At 36.6% G+C, this 22,988-nt stretch overlaps 1 protein-coding gene across 2 annotated transcripts in view; it reads right to left on the minus strand.

The window, feature by feature from the left end:
• The window catches only part of LOC139687518 (tudor domain-containing protein 7B-like), a 56,130-nt gene that overhangs the window by 10,763 nt on the left and 22,379 nt on the right, over window positions 1-22,988 (minus strand). For both annotated transcript variants that reach the window (XM_071584710.1, XM_071584711.1), the window contains exons 9-20: window positions 21,842-22,033; window positions 21,301-21,552; window positions 19,080-19,355; window positions 17,773-18,018; window positions 15,469-15,621; window positions 15,209-15,328; window positions 10,960-11,061; window positions 7,638-7,745; window positions 5,447-5,577; window positions 3,274-3,371; window positions 1,116-1,210; window positions 435-625 (exon numbers count right to left, since the gene is read on the minus strand). In XM_071584710.1, the coding sequence (XP_071440811.1) occupies window positions 435-625; window positions 1,116-1,210; window positions 3,274-3,371; window positions 5,447-5,577; window positions 7,638-7,745; window positions 10,960-11,061; window positions 15,209-15,328; window positions 15,469-15,621; window positions 17,773-18,018; window positions 19,080-19,355; window positions 21,301-21,552; window positions 21,842-22,033 (1,964 nt within the window). The remainder of the gene's footprint in view (window positions 1-434; window positions 626-1,115; window positions 1,211-3,273; window positions 3,372-5,446; window positions 5,578-7,637; window positions 7,746-10,959; window positions 11,062-15,208; window positions 15,329-15,468; window positions 15,622-17,772; window positions 18,019-19,079; window positions 19,356-21,300; window positions 21,553-21,841; window positions 22,034-22,988) is intronic.

Consider the following 22,988-nt stretch of genomic DNA (forward strand, 5'->3'; position numbering starts at 1 on the left):
TATTTGGAAAAAACTAATCTTTCATTAAACAAAAAGAAGTTCACCAAGCTTATTGAAAGACCCTTATTTTGTCATGAAATTTCATTATGAAACATCACACACCATAATGGATGAGATGCGCCTCTTCTTCATGACATCAATAAAGTGGGATTAAGTGGTGGACCTTACATAGTCAACTGTTAAATTTTTGTGATCACGCTGAAATCCACTGCTCTAAATGTAGCCAGATTAAGCACTAAGAAAAAGCGGTCTTGTTCCACTCCCAACATGCCCTTTTTTTGCCACATCCCTTCCCGAAGTGATGCTTGTCTACAGAAAAGAAAACATTTTTGTCCCAACCACAGTTCACATAGAGGTTAAAAATGTGGTTTCGAACAACAATGGACAGCCAACACTGCATTCCCCCCTCCCACACATGTGAGTACCAAACCCACCTGTACCACAGCTGGTCATCATGCAGGGCAGCATACACACTGCCCTCCTTCACCTGATTCCTCTTCAGTGGCTTTCGGTAGATTGCCATCTCTTCCGGTGAAATGGAATGGTCTGTTGAGGAATTTGAATATAATGCCTGTATGGCACTCATCAGCTCATTGAACCTGCTGGCATCCTTCCATGGCTGCACCTGCACAAACAATGAATGGAATGTCAATACTTCCCACACATATTTTTCACCGACACACACAAGAGAGAAAACTCTCACTTTTTACCCTATAGAAGCTGCGAAAATTAAAAAAAATTGCCTTCATTTCAAATCAGTTAAGTCAGCACTTTGTAACTAATGATAATGGCCATTCATTTAAACAAATAATAATCAAAATAAATTTCGGTGACATCACAAGATGCCCTTTTAAATACATTAATTGCAACATAAATCTCACAACAATGCAACAAGTTACTGTTGCGGCATCTTCCACAGTTTCTTTGGATTTGCATTTTACCAGTTTAAAAGTTATTACCATAACATTTTCCCTACTCTCCTTGTTCATCTAGCAATTAAAAGCCATTTCTATATGAAAAATCAGTGCAACTTGTTATACAATTGAAAGTCACCAAAAATCCAAAATGCCATGGCTACCTTTCGGGCTCTGCCTATAACATTCCATTACACTCACTGTGAAATTCCCTGGATTGGCGGCAATGGTCACGTGGACATCAAACAAATCGCCCACCTTGGGCACCCTCGGTGCTGGCAGTGCCCGTGGCTTTCCTGTAAAGTCCAAATGAAGTCATGCCTTCCATCATTCAAAAAGGCCCAATGTGGCTGAACAACAATGCAATACCCACCAACTTTTCCCGACACTCCACACAAAGCCAAAGGCTCCCGACCCTCTGGGCTTCATGTTGGCCCCTTCAAGAATTTTGGCACTCAAATTTTTATCATGAAGCCATAATTGACTCAGCATCCTCAGTTTATAATTCTACCTCTTTTACCATCCTTGCTTCGCGACTATGCAATTAATTAATGTACCTAACATGTTTGATGACCATTAGGGAAATAACACTTCAGTGCGCATTTACTCTAACCTTCAATTTCTACATTGAGAAAGCAATAATGGAATTCAAAAAAAATTTGTCAGCACTTTGACCACAGGGAAAGTATAAGTACGTTGTTTTTTGCTAACACCATAGATGCTGTGGTAGAGAGAGAGAATGCTGAAAGAGGATAGCTACTGACGTGTAGAATGCGAGGGCATAACGTAAGCCAAGACAAATAAAGATTGTGATCTGTAGCAGGCAACAGAAATGATGAAAACTGAAATCATAGGTATTTTGTTCTCTGGAAGCAGACAATAATGGCCAAAATGAAGGAAGGAAATAATACATAGAATAAATCAGGCGAAGAAGGCATTCTAACTAAAGAAAAGTCAATGGACAGCCAGCTTCTGATTAGCATGAGGTCCCTGGGAGTAGGGAATCCTGAGCACTTGACTGACATATATTTCATGGACCATGATTTTTCTGTGTTATGTAATGTGACATGGACAAACTGACTAACAGAAAAAAAAAAGATTGGAGGCAATGTAAATGACACGTGGGAGAATGATAAGTATTAAATGGTTGGCTTTTAAGAACTAACAAAGAGGTGCTAGAAAGTCTAATGTAAACTAGGAAAAGTAATAAACTCACTAAGTTTCCCTAAATACATAATTATTTGAATAATACCGGCAAAAGCCTATATTCAAAGAACTTACAAGTGGGACATTTTCATTTTTAACTTGAAGTTACAAGAAACCTCAAAACCTTTCCTCTGCAATAAAATAAATTACAAACTTATGTCAATCACTACATTGAACAATGTGAGTTCATAAATATGGCTAGTGGGTTTCTTATGACAATAGACCTTTAAACCATTAATAATAAAAAGGGTAATGACTTCTGATTCAATAGTCTACAATAGTGCAGCTTGAAGCATTTCCATTGTAGTCTACATGAATAACAGGTTTCTGGCAAATGAATTTGTTCATTTAGAACATGCTCAATGTCACTCAGAATAATTTGAAATTTAGCAATTAAAATTTTGTAAATGAAGTTGATCCTGTTTAGTATTGGATTATCATTGGATTGCATTAGTATGTTTTTGTTTTATGGCTTCAAAACCCTGGTTTGTGTGAAATATGCTTTTGAAGCAATTACATATAAAGGGTAAGGTATATTAAGCCAATTGATGTAGCACCACAACTGCTATCCTTCTCTTACGAAGGAATAACTCCCAAAACCATACTCATCAAGCAACAACGGAGAAAAAGCTTTCAATTTCCAACCTAGATAGATTCAGATTCATTTTTACATACTCTATCACAGTTCTATTTGTGCCTACATCTGCAATGATTGAATGACCATGATAACGAATGCCAAACAATCTTGAGATATGATTACAATGAATGTAAAATATTTTAATTTGCCGACCCTTTGAGTTTATGCATACTTTCATAATTTTAAGGTAATGATGCATACATCAATGGTACTCATAGCTTTTATTTTGATCCTCATACAATTCACTCTATTAGAGAACTGTATTCTTGCCTCTCCAAATATTTCTGTTGAGGTTTATTTATTCTATGCTAGCTTTACATGACTTGGATCATACCTATATATCAATTGGATATCCAATCATATAGCATGGCAATTATTTTCAGCATAAATTACAACGCATTAACCATCATATAATTTAACCTGGATTATTTCAGACATAAGTGGCAGAGTTATAGAAAGACAATATCTATAAAACCAAAGTTCCCCCAATGCTCTTTGAGATTCTCAACACCATACCTGGCTCAGAGGGCAAGTTGGGTGGCTTAGTGGGGACCTTTGAGGTCTTCACAGGTGATCTGTGCACTGGTGTCTCACAGCCCTCTTCATCAATTTTCCTGTGCAGAGAAAAAAGCATCAGTCCAACAATGAAATTCAAATAAGATCTAATTAATCATCCCCTGCTACTACAGTTACCCTCATCACAGAACAGTTGAATCTAATATTCAAACTCAACAAAGATTTATTCTTCTTTCAATTAGATACACATTGAGATATCTAGATACATTACCCACCTCCACCACTTCGTGAAGACTTAGGAAAACATGGCAGAATAGTATGTGGCTAAGCTTAACTACCACGTGGCTCAGTCTGATTTTTAATGAAATTATTCAATGTGCAGTAGAGAATGCAGGTAGCAAATAATAATAGAATCACAATATAAAGAAACACAGAATGAGTGTTAAAACAGTTCCATAAAAAAAAACTGATTTATCAGGATCAAAACTAAAACAATTGTCAAACATTAAAAAGATGATTACGGAAAACGCTCGATTATCCGTTTTGCGGATGAACTATCCCATTCTCTTCCCAGTGCCTCTACCTCATAATCAAATTACAAAGGATAATTAAATGCTTTCAAATTTTGGTATACTTTAAAAAAATACAATTATGAAATATGTGGGCTTTCTTAAACTTTTTAATTTCACAGTAAAAAAGTTGTCCATTGTATTTAATATTTAATTTTAAAATTTCTGTACTATCCATACTTTTTCATTGCCGTTTCCCACACATTCATTAGCCCTGGTAATTCCAGATTCTTCTATAAGGCAAGAAAGTACATAATTGTACTATGCAACCAATACAAGTGGTTAAGTATCTACATTGCATTATTTTAATTCAGAATCATAAGACAAATATGAATCTGTATAATTAATCCTTTTTTCAAATTTTTACTTGGTCAGTCATTTGCTTTTTCCTAGCTACATGGTTGGTTTACATTTATCAGCATAATGCGTTTTGCTTTTCAAATGATAGTTGCATACTTGTAAAACTACAATTTCACCATTATAAAAATGGCTGAAAAATGAAAAAAACTGCATTAACTCTGCTCAACACCACAAATTAATCACAAGAAATGAAAAAGGAGAGACTCCGTGTATATTGGTTAATAGCACTACCATATTTTCCACATATTTCGGCTATCCATGTTTAACAAGTATCCATGCTTCATTTCACATCCATTAATATGGATAATCAAGAGTTTACGGTAGCTCATAAATTTTTAACATCATTGATTCTCCGAAATGTTTGCCATGGGTTTCATTTTCAAAATGATCTAACAAATAATTAAAACCAATTGAATTGAAGAGTATGGCAGGAATGAGTAATTGGTTGATTTTTCAGACCAGGTAATTAGTAGCCAGTCTCTCACAATGTAGAATTAGTATGAGCTTAGCATGTAAAGCATTAGTAGAGAGCTTAGTATGAAAGCATATCAATAATAGTGTAAAATTCAAAATCACAGCATTGGTGAATTTCAGATAAATATATGTTCATCCTTTTGCAAACCTGAATAATTTCAAACTTTTTGAAAAAACCTAATGACTTCCTTCTCAATCACAAAACTTGACCTATTTGTTAGCTAGCCATCAAAAAGGGGTCAGTGAACTGAAAAGCAGAATGGTGAAACAGCACACATCATAGCTCAACTCTTTTGGAAGAGATAAATGCTAACAGACAAAATGTGCACACAAAGTGATTAATTTATGAGACATAAAAGGGGTACATTTTATATTAATAGGCACTCTAATGTATTAAATTATTTTATCACCATTATCTTAATTTGTTGGTATCATATGCAAAGACATTATAGTTTGGGGGTCCCTAAGGCCACCAATTATCATTATTGTAATATGATACAAATAACCACTCATTAATAACTATGAAGGACAGGAAAATCATTTCATTGTCCACTTTGAAGGCTTTTTTTTTCACAGTTACCTTGAAACACCTATAGTGACATTTCCCACATTCTCGCTTGATTGGCCAGTTCTTATAAGAAAAGTTAAAACCTCCAATCAAAATCTCCCACAAAACAACTGACAACTTCTACACCAAAATACAAAAACTTCCAGCTGATTAATGACAGGATTAATGGAAAGAATAGAATGGCAAGTTCATATCCTCTTACTCAAATGCTCCTTCTTCCACCGATAAAGTTGTGCTGACTGATGCCAAGAGGTTGTCAGGCTGGACTCTCTTGAAGATCTCAACCACTTCATACTTGATTCTCCCATTGTTGTCAGTAGGTCTTGAGATTACCTAAAAGAACAAACATCATTAGTGAAAGAGCATAAGGAAAAGTGTCACGCATTTCACTATAATAAAATAGAAAATAGGGACCATTTGTTTTGCCACTTATGTCTTAGTATATACTTGTCCACAGAATGTTTATTGTGCGCCCACGCATGTGCACACACACACAATACAATACCCCTCAATTTACTGCAAACTTGTATCATATACAGATGACACCACACTTTTACACACATACAAGAATTAAAGTAGTAGTAGTTTTGAGGGGAGGCGACCGACAGCTAAGGTCATTTGCGCCATAGGGGATGGATAGGAAAGGATGAAGGGTGGAGAGAAACCCGGCGTCGGCATTAGCCTACTCTTTACGAAAGGCGCCAAGGGGTCCGCAGTTTAACGTCCCATCCGACGGACGGCGTACTCCCTCAAAGTGCCCTCCACAAAGCACCTCAAGTAGGGATCGAGATACCTCTGAAAAATATTCAACACCGCCGGGATTTGAACCCGCGCCCTCAGGGACAAGAATTAAAGGGTGATTAAATTACTTCCTTTACTATTTACAATAGCATAACTTCCTTTTTTATACAGAACAACCCCTTTAAAAAAAGGAAGTTACTTTGCTACACCCAGTATAATAACATAGAGAATAGCAGAAGAGATGCTAAACATGTCTAATGAATGGTTTACAGATATTGAAATTTTTGGTACTGACTCAAAAACTAATAAGTTTTCTTTTGGATTGCAAGAGGTAGGTAGTATATCAATAAAACTTTTAGGCTTTCACCTAGATAAAAAAATATCTTGGCATAGCCATGTACAAAATGTACGCTCAGCGCTAAGAAGAGTTTTACATTCAATTAAGAAAATGAGATCCAGATATTATATCACCAGTGTTTAAAATGTATGTGTATTAAGCATACTTTCAAAGTCAAAATAACTATGGCATTATTTTTGAAGCACATTCTGGAAGTGCAAAAACATACTTTTATTACAAAAAACCAATCAGGGCTACCTTAGTGTGAAAAAGATGATAAGTGTAAACCCTTCTTCAGACAAGCTGGAATTATGACAATTTATTCTCTACATACTTTTGAGGCACTCTCTTTTGAAATATAAAATCAGTTAGCCCTGCCCATACGAGAAAGAGGGCTTGATGTACCAATTCATAGAATTGAAAAATCAGAGAAAAATTCAATGTTATGGGGTTGAAAATTTTTAATAGAGTATCTGATGAGGCTAGAATTATAAGTATTATCAGCTTTAGAAAATGTGTCAAAAGGTGGCAACAGTCCCATCCATTTTATAATATTAATGGGTTCTATGGTGTGGACTTTTCAGGACTGGCCTCTTCCTTTTTTACTCAGTTATAACTTCTGATTAGTTTTTCTATGTTGTGTGGGCTGAGCTGTGCTGTGCTCCTTTTAAATGCCAAATACCCTGTTCCAGTGAGTCATGTATTTGATTATTGTACATAACATTTCTCTCTTGTATTTCCTTACAATTTCCTGACGAGATCAATCCCACAACTGTTGGCTAAAAGATCAATAAGCATTAATATTATTATTGTTAAGAAGCACAGGGGTAAGATTGAGTTAAAATAGAATCTCTCCTCATGTATCTCATTAGCAAATAGGCTATTGGATGGAAGATGCATGGGGTATGGACAAAGTAAATATGGGAAGCAGTGATTTTATACATTTTCATATTTATTTTACTAATTAAACCATCAAAAATTGGAATATGGTCATTCAATTTGTGCCACTTAAAGCAATTGCTAACATTAGGTCTTTGACAAAAATGGAATTCCGGTAAACCTCATGTAAACCTAAGGCACACAAGAAATCATTATTCTGACAGTTTCTCCATAAGCTAACACTTCCAGAAAAATCTCTTTTCAATTGTTTTGATCATGAATTAGGATCGTAAACCAATTTACATCTCCTACCTAAGGTAAAAAGGCTAGAGCACAATTGATAACATTTAAATATCTACTTTACACACTAAACTAATTAAAAAGGCTGGGATAATTCATCTCTTAATACATAATAACCAATGATGTCACACATTACCCTTAGCAGAACTGGCTCTTCAGGAGTAACAATTTCACGGCATCGCTTCAAACCTTTACTAGAGAAGTGGAGGTCATCGGGCATGCTGTGCAGGCGGCATTCAATGGCCTGTAAAAGCAGAAAGAGTACATGCTGAACATCGGCTTTGATTTTTGCTAATGTCCCTGTTGAGAAAAAATTGCTATTTCAAGTCCTTGATTCATCTTGTGGTTATTCAGCTTGAGGATGTTCAATTATAGGTGGAATCACTCTAGTTCAACTTGTGTCCGCTCAGAAATCTTGAGAATAAACAAGGGAATACACCCAGTTTAACCCTTGAGAATAAATGATTTCCGCTATAATAGTCCTTTGAACTTGATGCTTTGAATTCCATGCAGAAAGCATGTTTCTCAGCTGATGCCACCTTAATGAGGTATGAAGTATATGTAATTATCAGTGCTTGAGCTTATAAGTCGGTAGTTTTGGCATTTTCATGAAAAAACTCGTAATGAATATCATGGTGTTATACAGTGGAACCTTGCCTACCATGCACTTTGCATAGCGATTAATTTGCATAATGAGATAAAGTATCAGGTCTGAAAATGACTCGCTTAATGAGTAACTTTTTGCACAACAAGTTATGGCAAAAGGGGAATTCCCGGAATTGTTTAACATCCGCTACTTCAGTTTGCGTTTAGCACTCATTCTGCTAGCATCTGAGAGTTGCTAGTTATCACACATTTTTCCAAACTTTAGCTCAGACATATTATTGCGATTGTGTGTGTAAAGTTAAATCATATTTTGTGCATAGCTTTAAAAATATCTCCGATGAAATAGCCACATGAAGACAGCCATGAAAGAATAAACATAAGGGTGGAGATGAAAGGTAAAATCATTGAAAAGCAAGAAAAAGGTGTGAGCGTGGCTGATCTAGCATGCACATCAACAATTGGTCTTCATCAGCCATTTGTGCTATCCTCAAGTACATAGACAAATACATAGTACATAGCCAAGTACATAGACTAAGGCGATAGGTGCTTCTAAGGGAGTGACAAAAATTCTTCCGCAATGGTTGCATATGCTCAACAATGTTGAAAGGTTGCTTCTATGGATAAATGAAAAGGTATTGCAATGTGACACCATTAACAAGAGTAACATTTGTGAGAAGGAAAAAGTAATGAGAAGATGCCACAACCATCAAAGAAGTATTTAGGGTGGCCATGTGTAGTTCAAGAAGTATAAGACAAAAACTGTCATCCACAGTATTGTGAAGGAGCAAGCTCTGACTCAAATGCAATCAAGAACTTCATTGTGGACTTCAAGAAGCTTGTAGATTCTCAGGGTTTCCTGCCCTAACAGATTTTAATTGTGATGAGACGAGCCTATTCTGGAAGATGATGCCCAAGTGAACCTATATATAGGCATGCAACAGCAGAGGAAAATGCCCGGCCACAAGCCATTGAAAGACCTTCCCTTGCTGCTATTTAGTGTCAATACAAGTGGCAATTTAAAATTAAACCCCTGCTGGCTCATCATTCAGAAACTCCATGAGACTTCAATGGAGTGTAAAGTCCAGAATAGCATGATAAATGTGATGTAGAGGTCATTGGAAACTGTTGTATTATAGCATGTGTATGAAGCATCGCTCCAGTAAGGCAGTGGTTATATGAACTAGAAATTCATATAATTATAATGCTGAGTTGCATTTTTACAAAATGTTGAAGCATTGGCAAAAGAAAATGTCTCTAGGCATTCGAAAAGGTAGCTCTCCAGGAAGAAAAGAATAAGGGATGTGCATAAATAATACACTAAATGTTTTGATTTTATATTTTTACAAAATCAAGTTCTCATTCCAGGTTAGTTGATTCCGCAATAGAAGAAAAGATCTACATGACCCATGATCCTATACAATGTATTTCTTTAAATGAACCTAATACATAAATTTGCAGCATGGAACGCATTATCATATTTTACATTAATTTATATGGGATGAATTGTTTCACTGAACATGTGTATTGCTTTATGAGAAAGTACCTAGAACAAATTATGCTCCTTGTAGGAGGTTCCACTGTACTGTTATATTTTCAGCTCCTTACCCAGGGTAAATTTATGCCAACAACTTATGCTTATTAATATAGCGAGTTTGTAATTTTCATTAAGTTTTATTCTGTATAATGTGTTTTGATTGCAACATATAGCTTTACTTCATTTTAAGCATTAATTATCATTTTTTACAAACAATTTCAGGGTTCATTTAAGCTATTACCTCAACAAAAAAAGGGAAAAATGATAGCTCCAGCTACCTTTTTTCTCTCATACAGGCATTTCCTGATCCCCACTGCATCATTTCCAGTTAGTATAAAATTATTTTGTGTACCTCTTGGCGCGGAAAAATGACGAATGGTCATCTTACAAAATCAAAAACTGCTTTTTGCCTAATTAGCAGGAATAATCAAAAGCTGGGATACCATCGTTAATAATATTAACATTATAAAGTCGCATACAACTGCTTTACCATACCCAAAGAAATGCACAGTATTTCCATTAGAAAACAACACAAAAATCCATATTTTGATGTTAACTGACTCAGGTAGCACTTTCCAATGCTAATAACAGTTGTCTTTCATAAGAAAAACAGTGCCGTCACATACTTCCTGCATCACAAAGGAGTCATGCATAGATTTACATTTTGGCAGGAGCTCTGGCCCAACTTTTAAATACTCCACATTTTATTCAAAATATAAATTACTTCTGAAAGTTCTGAGGATGCTGTCTTTCACATTTCTTGGCATGTTACATATGTTGGAATGGGACTAAACTCCCCATAAATCCCCCATAAAACCCGCACGTAAGGCTCTAGAAAACATGTTTTAGCACATCTGAATGTTGCAATTTTTATGCCATTGGATTTCAGTCTTGTAATTAAGAAGGAAAAATCTTGAATGCCTAGCACAGTCACTTAAAAATCAAAATTTTACAAAGGAGCATTGAAACATTCAGAGGCATGGCTCTAACTGGAGAATTGCTTAAAAGAGAAAGAATAAATAATACTTCTAAAACTCGCAAGGTATATACTAAAAGCTTTATCTCAGGTGACACTGCATGGTGGTGATTAAAAATTAATTCTGGAAAATAAGTAGTTAAGCTGAAAAAAAATTCAGAACTATTCACTAAACAAAACTGATTTCCCATGACTTCAGTTTGAATTCGGATAAAAAATTAAACAGACAATGAAGTATGAGAAAAAGGGACAAAAAAACTACACCAGGCCAAGAAAACCATTCCCAAGAGGGAGCAGGAGAGCTTTGACGGGAGCAGCTCTCTATTTTCTTTCTCAACTCACTTGGTGAGGTAGCCGGCAGAGGGGATGACCAGGAGGCAGCAGCACCAAATCCTTCAAACTGGTCAGCTCACAATTGCCGTAGTCCACAAATTTAACCCATATCTGCAGAGGAAGAAAATCCACCATCAATACAAGTGCATTCCTTAGAGCAAGTCTTTAACAATTATCCACTTATTTCAAAGAAGATGAAACACTAAATTATGCTAACATCCGAGATCATGCAAATCTTTATGTTCAATTTTGTGGTATTTGATAATATGATATTGATGAAAATATTACGAAGTGATCTCAAACATTTTGACTTTTAAAATTAAACAAAAGAATTAAGACTGCAAAACCAGCATATGGGCATCTAAAGTTAAAGATGCATACGTTTAAAATTTACCCCAGAGCATACAATGAATCTTGTGGGGTCACATTTTAATGTACGAGGGTCATCCGGAAAGTAGTCCCCGTTCGTGCCGCATGAAGTGCTGACGACGCGAGTAGCCGCTGGACGAGGTCAGATAGCTTCAGTGGCTTGTCTGCCTTCTCTGAGCCAAGTTGCGTGACGCTAGCATTGCCTGTGTTGTTTCTGTGATTGTTTACAATGTTTAAAAAAATTGAGAACGCCGCCAGTTGTGAAGTGAGGGCAGTGATTAAATTCCTCAATGCAAGAAACGTTCGCCCATGTGATATTCATCGCCAATTAAAGGAGGTGTATGGAGACAATGTAATGGACGAGTCGTCTGTTCGGCGGTGGTGTCGCAACTTCAACATGGGGAGGGGGAACACACACGACGATGAGCGTTCGGGGAGACCGTCTGTCATTACAGACCAACTGGTGAGCTCAGTTGACAAATTCGTGAGGAACGATCGGCGCGTCACAATTGATGACATCTGTGAGCATTTTCCCAATGTTTCTCGAACAATTGTTCATGAAATTGTTAAACACCATCTGCATTATGCAAAAATTTGTGCAAGATGGGTCCCTCGCGTATCTCAATGAGCTGGCGGCGAAGGACTATGCAGCAGGAATACAGAAACTTGTCACACGTTATGACAAATGCCTTAATTTGCTTGGAGATTATGTTGAGAAGTAGTTTAAAGTATCCTCTTTCAAATAAAATTTTTTATGTTTGTTAATATTTACTTTTGTGTCTTTATTTCACGAACGGGTACTACTTTCCGGATGACCCTCGTATTTACATCACCAAAAAATGTAGGAAATTGTAGTTAAGTATCTATAATCTTCATCTTCAAAACCTATAAATTCATCTCCAGAGCTAAATGATGAATCACTTGCATGTCTACTTTGGAAACAGATTCTTTGGAGAACATCATCCTCAATGTCAAAAAGCGAGTTACTTATTCCACACTTCTTAAACATCTATACAACTGTCCTATGTTTCACAGCATTCCATGGTGTTTTGACTTATTCACAAATCTGCAAAATGCTAGGCCTCTTCCTTCTTTCTGATGTTGTCACTTCAAAATCTATGGACTGTATCAAACTGTTCAATTTCTTCTTCATGAACCCTTAAAGATGTTTATTAATGTAGACAACTTAAGGTTGAAACTACCTGAAATTAGAATTAGCTGAGTTTTAAGCTGGTTGATTTTATTTTTAACAGCTTTTGTTCTGTGACTCTGAAACTAATCCCATAGCAAGACAGTTTCTTTCAGAATGCCTACATAAATGCATACGACACCACTGTTTAATACATTTTCTCATGTCCACAAGTTTAAACAGCAACACTTTTTGCCTCTTTGGTCTGCTGTGCTCATTTGAGGATACAATGAATGTCAGCGGGATCTCATCAATATTTTCTATTTGTGAAAGTTCAAAATGTACTCTCTTTCTTGCATTGATGATAAATTTATGATATCATGTCTTCATATTCTGTTGTCATCTTTCGTATTTTTCATATTTCATGTTTAGTTTTAGCCCTCCTACAAAAATCATTTCTCTTCAGAAATCTAGAAAACCATGACATTGATGCAGAAAATTCAGCGATGACTCAGTTAGTAGCAATTGCTCTTGCTCGTTGAATTTTTGTTAATGGCTGCTGAAAAATGATCTTATATGGTTTAACACCCATTATTTCATTCTTCTAATAGTTCTAGCCATTTTAAAACTCCATATCACGGATTCTGTTCCTTAAGGACAGCTTTTTTTTAGCTATTCTTCCTGTCTTTTCTGAATTCCTATCTTTCAAGTGAGCAGTGAACTGAAACTCCTCTCTCTTGTGCTATTTCGATGCCCACTGGCAAAACACAATGACTCACTTTTTTTATGGGAGACGACAGACACTAAGGTCATTTGCACTATTAGGAATGGATGGGAAAGGAAGGGTGGGGAGAAGCCCTCTCGGTGGGAAGCCTGTACATCAGCCACCGCAGCATCCCCATCCCCACACAATCACCCACTCACAGCCAGAATGCAATATCATAGCAGAATATCTGTGCTGTTTTTGAGTCATTCTTTGCCAAAAATCTCTCAATATAAAAATAAGCTTAAATTTAATGATACATATAAAAAAAAAGGGCAGAGCAACAAAAACATCACCACACAGAAGTGCAGCCACATACTTAATTAGAGCATGAAAAAGCTTCCTATGCTGCAAGTAGGTGAAATGCATTGTACCTTAAAAAGGTTTGAGGAAAAGTAAAACATCTATTAATATATACTCCAATTACTTTTGATTATGTTTCTTATTCAAGAGATCCCCTCCCCATGGACTACAACCTAGATGCAATGGAAAGGCTTGCACTTTCCAATGACCCCTAGAGTTGCACTGATAGAAGCAATGATATTTGCTCCTAGTTGGGTTACCTATACCAGATAGGTCAAAGGGTATAAGCCAGACAGGAGGAGGGAAGGTAAGAAGACTCCTTACGTAAGTTCTTATGTGTCTTTCTATGTTCCACATTCACTTTTATTGCCATAAACAATAAAAAGTGGCAATTGCAACAAAAAACAACAATAAATTCTTATTCAAAAGCCAACACGCCTACATTGCAAGACAACAATGCAATTTTCGTTAACAATTAACTTACCATATTTCCCAGCCCAAAAAATTCACTTTTTTACTCCAATCTACTCTTTAAATCGGCCAGCATCTTATGGGCAGAGGGTGTACAGGAGTAAATTAGTATTCTTTCCCGCTTAAGGCAGAGAAAATGGTTGTCTTTATTACAAATGTCAATAATAATACTGTTTTTAGCCAGTAATAAATAATAGAGTTTTATATTTTCTTGACAGAACTTCCTAAAAAATTACCAAATAAATTGTAAATTTGTACAACACAGCACATTTTGTTTCATCTCATATGTAGTGATACTATAAAAACATACTGATTGGGCTAATGGGGATATCACCCATCTTTTAATAAATTTTACCTCTCCCGATTAACTCGGGAGTCTATCATACAGGAACTCAAACCTTAAGTCATAAGTGTGTCGTAAAGGTCTGGTAAATGGAGAGAAGATTGTCACACAGAATTGAATTTAAACTCATATTTTGAATTATGCTTCAAAACAAAGCAGCTGAAAGGCATTACGGCCTATCTCTGACTGAGAAGATGATACAAGAATAGAGGATGCACAAAATCGATTTATTAAATGCTGAGATATTAGTAAAAAATTTTATGTTCATGTGCTCCCAATTCGCCAAAGCTTGAGGAACATGTTAAGGACTGCATAATAAATCACAAGAAGATTGGGATCACTGTTTCAATAAAAATTATGTTAATTGTAGTAAGAAAATAAGAAATAGGTATACCAATTGCCTATTTCTCAGATAACATCATGGTGCGAGATATTCATGAGGAGAAATGGTTGGTACATTCACACCAGATCTACAATAGCACAAAAACTGCCACTTGAATATGAAAGATAGGTTAACAGCACCGATACATGATGTCACACCAACAAAGTATGAAACAGCTGTCAATTTCTAGCATTTGTGATTGGTTGAAAAAGTCCTGGAAGAAAGTTAAAAGTGAGACTATCATAATGTATTTTTTAAATTTTAAAATCCCTGTGCACTACATGGAAAATAAGATGACATTGAGGACCCTATTGAAAATAACTGCGGAAATGACTTAGCACCAGTGATTTCAAATTTCTTGGATTCTATGACGAATTAACTTTGATATTGCGGCTATTTTTTTAATGCAACAGTTTCATTTCCTTCATATTTAGTGTGAACATTAAAATAATTTGATTCTTTTCCGTCATATCCAATACAGGGAAATACAGTACTTACCTTTCCATCTTCCAGTCCAGGGTTATTGCTATCCTTAACAGCACGATACCATGACATGTCCTCAGCGTATTTTGCCAAATACATCCTGTCTTCAAACACGGCTGTCACCCCAGCAGTCACCTGCAACATCATACAAGAGAAATGCAGTGAACATTGAATGACTCTCAAAAAATTTAAAAACAAGGTCATGGAGACATTGGCCACTCAAAAGTGAAACTGTCAAATCATGAAGAAGATGTAGGAATAGAAGGATTACTCACCTTACCACTATCGAATTCCCCATCAGCAATGATATTAGAGGAATAATCATCGATCGTCTTCGTCAAGTAGTCGAATATACCCGAGGGAATCTGAACAAAGAGTGCTCCTGTCTTCGAAATGTATGGTACATATGTCTCTTGGATTTTACCATTCTGGAAGAGGAGAGGGGAGAAAAGGAACTTTAACAAGAAGTCTAGTCAATGAACTCATTTATCTGGGGTAGAGGTGAGAAGGGAGAGGCAAACAAAGTTGATGAATGCAGACATCACCACTGCCAAGTTTTCACCACAATAGCATTCTTGCATGTTGAAAACACCAGCACTAATTTTTAACCATATCTGGACATTATTTGTTCATTGAACTATCCTAGGAGCTGGAAAGTTCCCAGCATCCCAAAGGCCTCAAAAATTTTTTGTTCACCAATGGTTATTCAAAGCAATCAATTAATGTAAACAAAACAAAGTTTATCAGTTTCCAAGAAAGAGAAGAGCTATGTTAAACAAAACAGGTCGGCAATAACTAGAGCAGCTAGAACTGTTTAAATGTCTTGGAAGTGTTCTGGATCAAAATCGTCAAAGTGACAGGGGCACAAGGAAGAATTGCATTGGGCTATTAAACTTTCACAAGGAGGATGGAATGAATGACATGGACATTGAGTAAGATGGTTAAGAACGGCTAGTCAAAACTTTGATACGGAGAGTGGTTTTGTATGGCGTGGAAACATGGTCATTGAAGCAAGATGATAGGTATGAGATTGGAGGTTTTTGAAATGCAGGTGTGGAGAAGGTTGGAAAAGATGAAATGGAAAAAAGGAAAACAAATGAGGAAGTGTTAGGCATGCTAAGGGGGGGGAGGGGATTGTGCGAATAAATCTTAAGGAGGCAGGAAAGATGAATGCAGAGCATTCCGATTGGTAATGGGATGTTGAAGACTTTACTAGGGGGTAGAATGTCCGGCAAATAAGGAATGGGTATGAATAACACAAGCATGTTGGATGGAATGAAGGGAGGAAGTAAGCAGAATTGAAGAGGGGTTTACTGTATTATGGGATGTCGTGTTGGGCGAGGCAAAGGAATTCATCGCATGAAAGGCTGAAAATATTTTTTCTACAGAAGATTAAGCTTAAATAATTTGATAACACTGTTACTCTCCTGTTGATTGGCGGGAAAATATTGGCAGTGGGTCCAATGTGTGTACAGCAAGTCATCATAAGTATGAAGAAATGTACATGTCAGGACAATTAGTTGCATAAATACTATAAAAATAACTTCACTTTAAAATTGAAATCATTATGGCACCTCTTGCTAGACGTTATAAGTCTTATTTCACTTTTTGAGCATGGCAGCAAGGGATTTTGAATGCGCTAAAATGGAGTAAGAGGCTGAAGCTTAGCAGCACACATGGAAGTCTTTCGTCCATGTGATATGATGCATGCTACCTCCCAGAATCTCTAATTCCCTGGTCATTTTGCTTAGCATGGTCATCTTCCAGTTTTTAATTACTTACTGAAGTAAAAAAATCAATGTATCTTTCCACTAAATATTGTATTTGGCACAACTAGTTTCGACGCATTGGTGTCATCCTCAGGAACCATTAAGGTACCTGAGGGTGACACCAACACTAGTTGTAGCTAATAAAAAAATTTAGTGGAAAGACACATAGGTTTTTTTACTACAGTGATAATGGATTTCCACAAAGTTAAGCCTAAAAACATCAAATTTAATTACTAAACTCTAAAGGAAATACATGTTTATTTTTTCGGCTGGATGGCTTAACATTTATAATACAGGTACTAAATTCAGTTTACTGAGACAATATTTTTAAGGAAACTACCCTACTGTGAGCTTTTAAGTTACATAAATTAATATATGAGAATAGCATGGAAAATATTTCAATATGGATTCAAAACCATTATAGCAGGAGGAGTACATGGGAGAAGAGGGACTACCTCCAGCTATAACCAGTGGACAATCCACCCATTGGATAGCTGGACATTATATAATTGGTAATGACTGTACTTTTACTTTACTTCTGCTGCCTCCTTTTATTTTACATCACTCTACGTAATACTTAAAGACTATAAAGATTTGTTTGGCAGTTTAGATGCAAGATTGTAGAGGGAAGAAATACACAGTTCACCTTCCTATGTGGACTGAGAAAGTCAATAATGATTCAATCAAACACCCAAACACTTGTTTTGGAGCAACTAAAATTGTGGTTCTGTGCATGCTAGGAAACATGTCCACATTCCATGCACACCAGCAGAACTAGTGCACCTTGCAGTTTGCCAGACCTCCAAATACCTTCACAAGTGACGGTGGAGTAGCACTGCTCAGGATCTTCTCCAACAAAACTTCATTCAGGTTCACATTTTCATCGGTGCTCGTGTCGTACAGTGTCAACGAGGGGTATGGTCTGCCATCACCTACATCCTCCAGGCTACCTGGAGCTGGTCTTGCCACCAAGTTGCGGCCAATTATCCTCTCCACCAGCAAACCCTCTATGTCCAATGGGCAATCTTCCAAGCCTGTCAAGCGGCTCTGGACAGCCTAGAGTGAGAATCATCAACATTGGTGGACACGTACCCCTAACTGCTTCTCCCAATTCTATTGTCTCAATAGCCTTCAATCGCTGATGACCGCACATTCTCAAAAATGAAATTCCCAATTGAATCACAACAATCAATCCACCAAGACATTTGTAACCTTGTTGATTCTTAAAGACAAGAATTTAACAAGGTTAAAAAATAGACAATTCAATGCCAAGAAACACGGTGTTGACCACTTAGTGAAATTATAAAAGTCTCTTTCTTAAAAAGCAAGTGATTTAAAGAATCATTTTAGGCATTCTCATGGATGTCATTTAGACAGACAAATTGAGAAAATTCTATTGTAAATTCCATAAAAAAACGTATGTGGAGATTTAAAAATTTCAGAATAATAACAAATAAGAAGAGGTGAATAATGTTAAAATTTGACTAATATGGTACACAACCTAGCAAAGAAACGAGGAACATCACATTAGCCTCATAATGCATACTCTTTAGACGTTCTCCTCTCAACATGGTGATGTTTATTACAAATTATAAAAATGACCAGACCAGACTTGTCAACCTATCATCAAGTTCTCAAAGACATCCCCTATCCCTAAAGGGATGCTTTGGAGTTTGGCTGAAGTTGTGTGCACAGTTTCCAAGAACTATAAAAAAAATTTCACCCAATTCCTTATCACACCTTCAGATGATAACCCATTGTAAGAAACACAAGCATTGCCACAGTTGTAAGGCGACTGGTTAGGTGTGAGCCTATAGTGGCAGCGATTTTCAGCATATCAGGGACAGATGCAAACTGGTGGAGAACATGGATAACTTTTCCCATTGGAAAACGCAATCATATTTTTTAAATTCATGATATCACAACATTTTGGAATTTGAGCAGCAACCACTCCAATCCATTTCTGAAGAGTTTTTTCAAGGAATTCTGTTTTTATTATAAAATTTGTACCAAATGTGCGGAAGTGGTTATATCAGTATATTGCACCCATCACTCTCACAATTGGAATACTTTTATCTTTTTCTGATGCAGAACATTATATTAATTTTTCCACTTACTTGGCAAGGCAGCTTGGTGAATCTAGCATCCAGAACACGGAACTTGGACACCTCAATCATGTCGTCATCGTCACCATTGTCAACAAAAAAGCAATTGGCAAACCTCGAAGCTTTCTCATTTGAGTCTTCTACCTCAACCACTTCAATTACTTCCACACGGTGCCAACACTTGTCAACTTGAAGAGCATAAAATTGACCAGGGGTCAGGTTCTCAGCAACAGGGCCCCCATCCATGTAAAACATCTCCATCTCCGCCGCCATGTCATCATAAAGGGCCTGCATGACACAGAGAAAAGGGAAGCACTTTACACAAACAATGACACACATTACATGTAAGAATAAAATATCACATATTTTTTCAATGAAAAACAAAAGACAAACTGCTGAACAGCTTCACCTTTGTAGAAATGGGATTGAGTAAGGCCGCTGTTTCTATTCCATAACAGACAATAAATAATCATATTAATTCTTTAAATTGCAGAGCAAAATCAATACCACTTGTCAATTTATCTCCTATATTTTGTGCATGAGGTGTGGATCAACAAGTATGTAATGTGATCATATCATTAGTATTTCTCCAAAGTAGACACAAGATATTACAAAAATGTTTCCTTACTTCGTCATTTGTTTCAAATGTTAGCAGCATATCATGAATGGTTTACACTTTGACTCTGTAGAGAGAGGAAATCCATCAGAGGTGATCTATAGTCCGAAAATGGAGATTTTTTTCATTCTTGAAACAAAAAACCCATTTAAATAATACATTTTTTAAATATCTTAAATGAAATGTAGAATAAAACAGCATTTAAGCTAATATAATTTTTATCACAATCCAATAAGGTGTTTCTAAGATATTATGACTTAAACATTGAATCTACATTATTTTTAAACTAAGTATGGACCAAGTGACCCTAGTCCACCCATTAAAAAAATTTGAAACTACAGTTTATGCACAATGGTAATTGCCCTAAATTCATTCTTCTGGCTAAAACCTTTGCAGTAACGCACCACCTCATAAAATCCCTACAGGCCCAAGGTTGTTAGTTCATTGTCATCAGAATAGATACTGAGTGTCTAATCCTCTAATTGTACATGGCCAATTACAACCCCACATGTGGATATTGTTTAAGAGTCTTACATGTCGTATTCATGCCCCAAAGAGTAACCAAACAAGGCATATCCTAACCCAGTAAGTTATGGTTCTCGATAAAGTAAAATTGGGGTCATGTGGTCTGTGACCCATATCATGCAGCCGACAAATCATTAAATATTTATATTTCAATAGCACTTGTGAAGTCAACAGTCATTCTGAATAAATCAAATGATTCCACAAATGAGAGGTTTCTGGGACTGAAGCAGTGTGCATGGGGGTGAACACCTGAGCAAGCATGGAAAACAGACATGATTTTCTCTGTGGAGGACATGAAGCTCATTTTATGAGAACAATTATCCAGCCTGTTTACAGTGAGCTCATTTAGCAGTATTGATGATTGTTTTAAAATATTTAGCATCACATCCATGAGCTGATCTCTGTATAAAACTATACAGAATATCAATTTAAATAAGCGAGCAAAACAAAGTGAAACTTGACTCTGTTCCCTGAATATCTTTTCCTTCTGTCTGCTGTGGATAACTCATGTAACATACGTGGGTCGCTCAATAAGTCCTTAGGAAAAAATAGAAAAATCAAATTATTTTGGTAATTTTTAAAAAATACTTCAACATGATCTCCTTTTAACTCTATACATTTTTCCCAGCATTTCACAAATTTTTTTAAGCCATCCAAAGAGTAGAATTTTGGAATGTCCTTGCAATAAACAAAATTTTGTTGCATCAATTAACTATGGAAATGAAACCAGGTGATGGAGATAGCTAAAACTTACACAGCAGTCTAATGAGAAATGAGGCTTAGTAAAAAGACAACTTTTCAGATACCACAAGCACCATGTCTTGGATTTCCTAAGGAATTATCGAACAACTCATAAAATTTTCCTTCAAACAAAAAATATGAATTTTAAAGATGAGACTACAACATTGAGTAACAAAGGAGTGAATTTGATTTTTCTTTTCAAATATATAATTTAAAAAATAACAAATTTACACATCATTGTTAGGAGCAAAATGTATGCAGCCTTTTATGGCACAAAAAAGACAAAGTTTCAAAGAATTCATTCATAGATTAAAAGAATCCATTAAAAACAAGAAGTGGGTTCGGACTTACACTATACTCCTCTCCAATGAGACGAACCCAGATATTGGAGGTAGAAGTTGCATATGACACATACACATTCCAATATTCATCCATGGGGAGGCAAATCTGACCCAGACTCCTCACTTCTCCACTCTTGCAGTCAGGTGACTCCTCCCCATTGGTCACTGCCAACCCATACCCCTTCTCCACACTCACTGTATTCTCCGTCAGACTCATTCCAGACATGTCAACCGGAGATGCCGAGGTGGGAGTCACTCGTCCCTTGTGTCAAAGACAGAATTAAAGAGAGATCAGTGTTTAATCACACACGCACTTACACATAATCAACAGCACTCAGCATGTATAAATTGCACCATAAATGTTTCCTGTGTCATAATTTCCAGAAAAAATAAACGATTTAGCATTATCAACAGATTGGTGCCTAATTAAAACCTTAAATTCATGCACTCATATTTTCTTGTGCTAGGAAGAAGAAGAGCACCAAAAGCCACTTTCTGGCAATAGCACTATCTTGGATGCAAACTTAAAGTAAGAAGTTTAACAGGGATACCTTGCTTGAGGAAGATGAGGTGGCCCTGGAGGGGAGAAGGATGATTCGGTCATTTACGGCATGGTCGATTGTGATGAGGGGCGAGGTGCGGAGGACATCCAGCCAGCCATCAGGGAGGATCTCACGGTGGAGGTTCCGGTAGTCGGCAGGCAACTGAAGTGACCACAGACCATAGGGGTGGTCGTGCACCATCTGCACAGGCAGGAGGGGAGGAGAAAGGTATCAAGCATTTAAGCCACTGCCCATGCTCAAAGAGCCAACAATCCCATCACCATGAGCCCTCCCTTCTGAAGATGATTAGCAGCTATTCTGCTCGCACTTTTTCATGGGACCTAGCACTAGGTACAAACAATGAAATCCTAACGAGCAAAAAATCACAAAATTACCAATAGGCAGAGGTGAATGTTCGTACTTGGCCATAAAATAAAAAAAGAACAAACTTTATGGTTTCCATGCTCATAAGAATATAGTAGATCATTCATAACATTGAGTGGCCATTGTAGGTGCTACATGAAGACCTCCCTATTTCAGATTAATTTTATACATTAATCATAGGGCCATATTACTTGCTACACCAAGATTCTCACAATATGTTGCACTCATTATATCATGAATTAGCTGTACTTTGACAACTTCGGTCATTTTATATTTTCCTTACTTCTCTGTTTATATCAATTTTTAAAACCGTGAAGTTTTTAAAAGGTGCAGCCATTTAGATCATTAAGTTATCCCATTGACTTTTCTTTCTAAACCAAAAGAGGAATTATCAACCACAGTACACAAGGTTCAAAATCCATCAACAGATGCTGCTAGGATATAGGCATCATAATTGTGCCACCTCACATGAAAATGATTAATTATGAGCAAAAAATAACTTTGGAATTATTATATTTGGATGGACAAAGCTACTAAATAAAACATTTTGTGACTCCTAACAAAACACAAAATCCAGCATCCTACTCTATATCAGGTCCCTCTTCATCTCCGAGTACTTTTTGCCTCCCTTCATCCTGTCCAACATCCCTATCCTGTTCCTTCCCTTTCCTCGTTTGCCTAACATTCTCCCCTCAATTACAGTCTTCAACATCCCACTGCCGGCCAATACCCCTTTCATCTACTTTTCCTGCCTCCAAAGGATTTCTCCCAA

Source organism: Hetaerina americana, unplaced genomic scaffold (assembly GCF_022747635.1).
Source record: "Hetaerina americana unplaced genomic scaffold, ioHetAmer1.1.p SCAF_2, whole genome shotgun sequence".
NCBI classification, from domain to species: domain Eukaryota; kingdom Metazoa; phylum Arthropoda; class Insecta; order Odonata; family Calopterygidae; genus Hetaerina; species Hetaerina americana.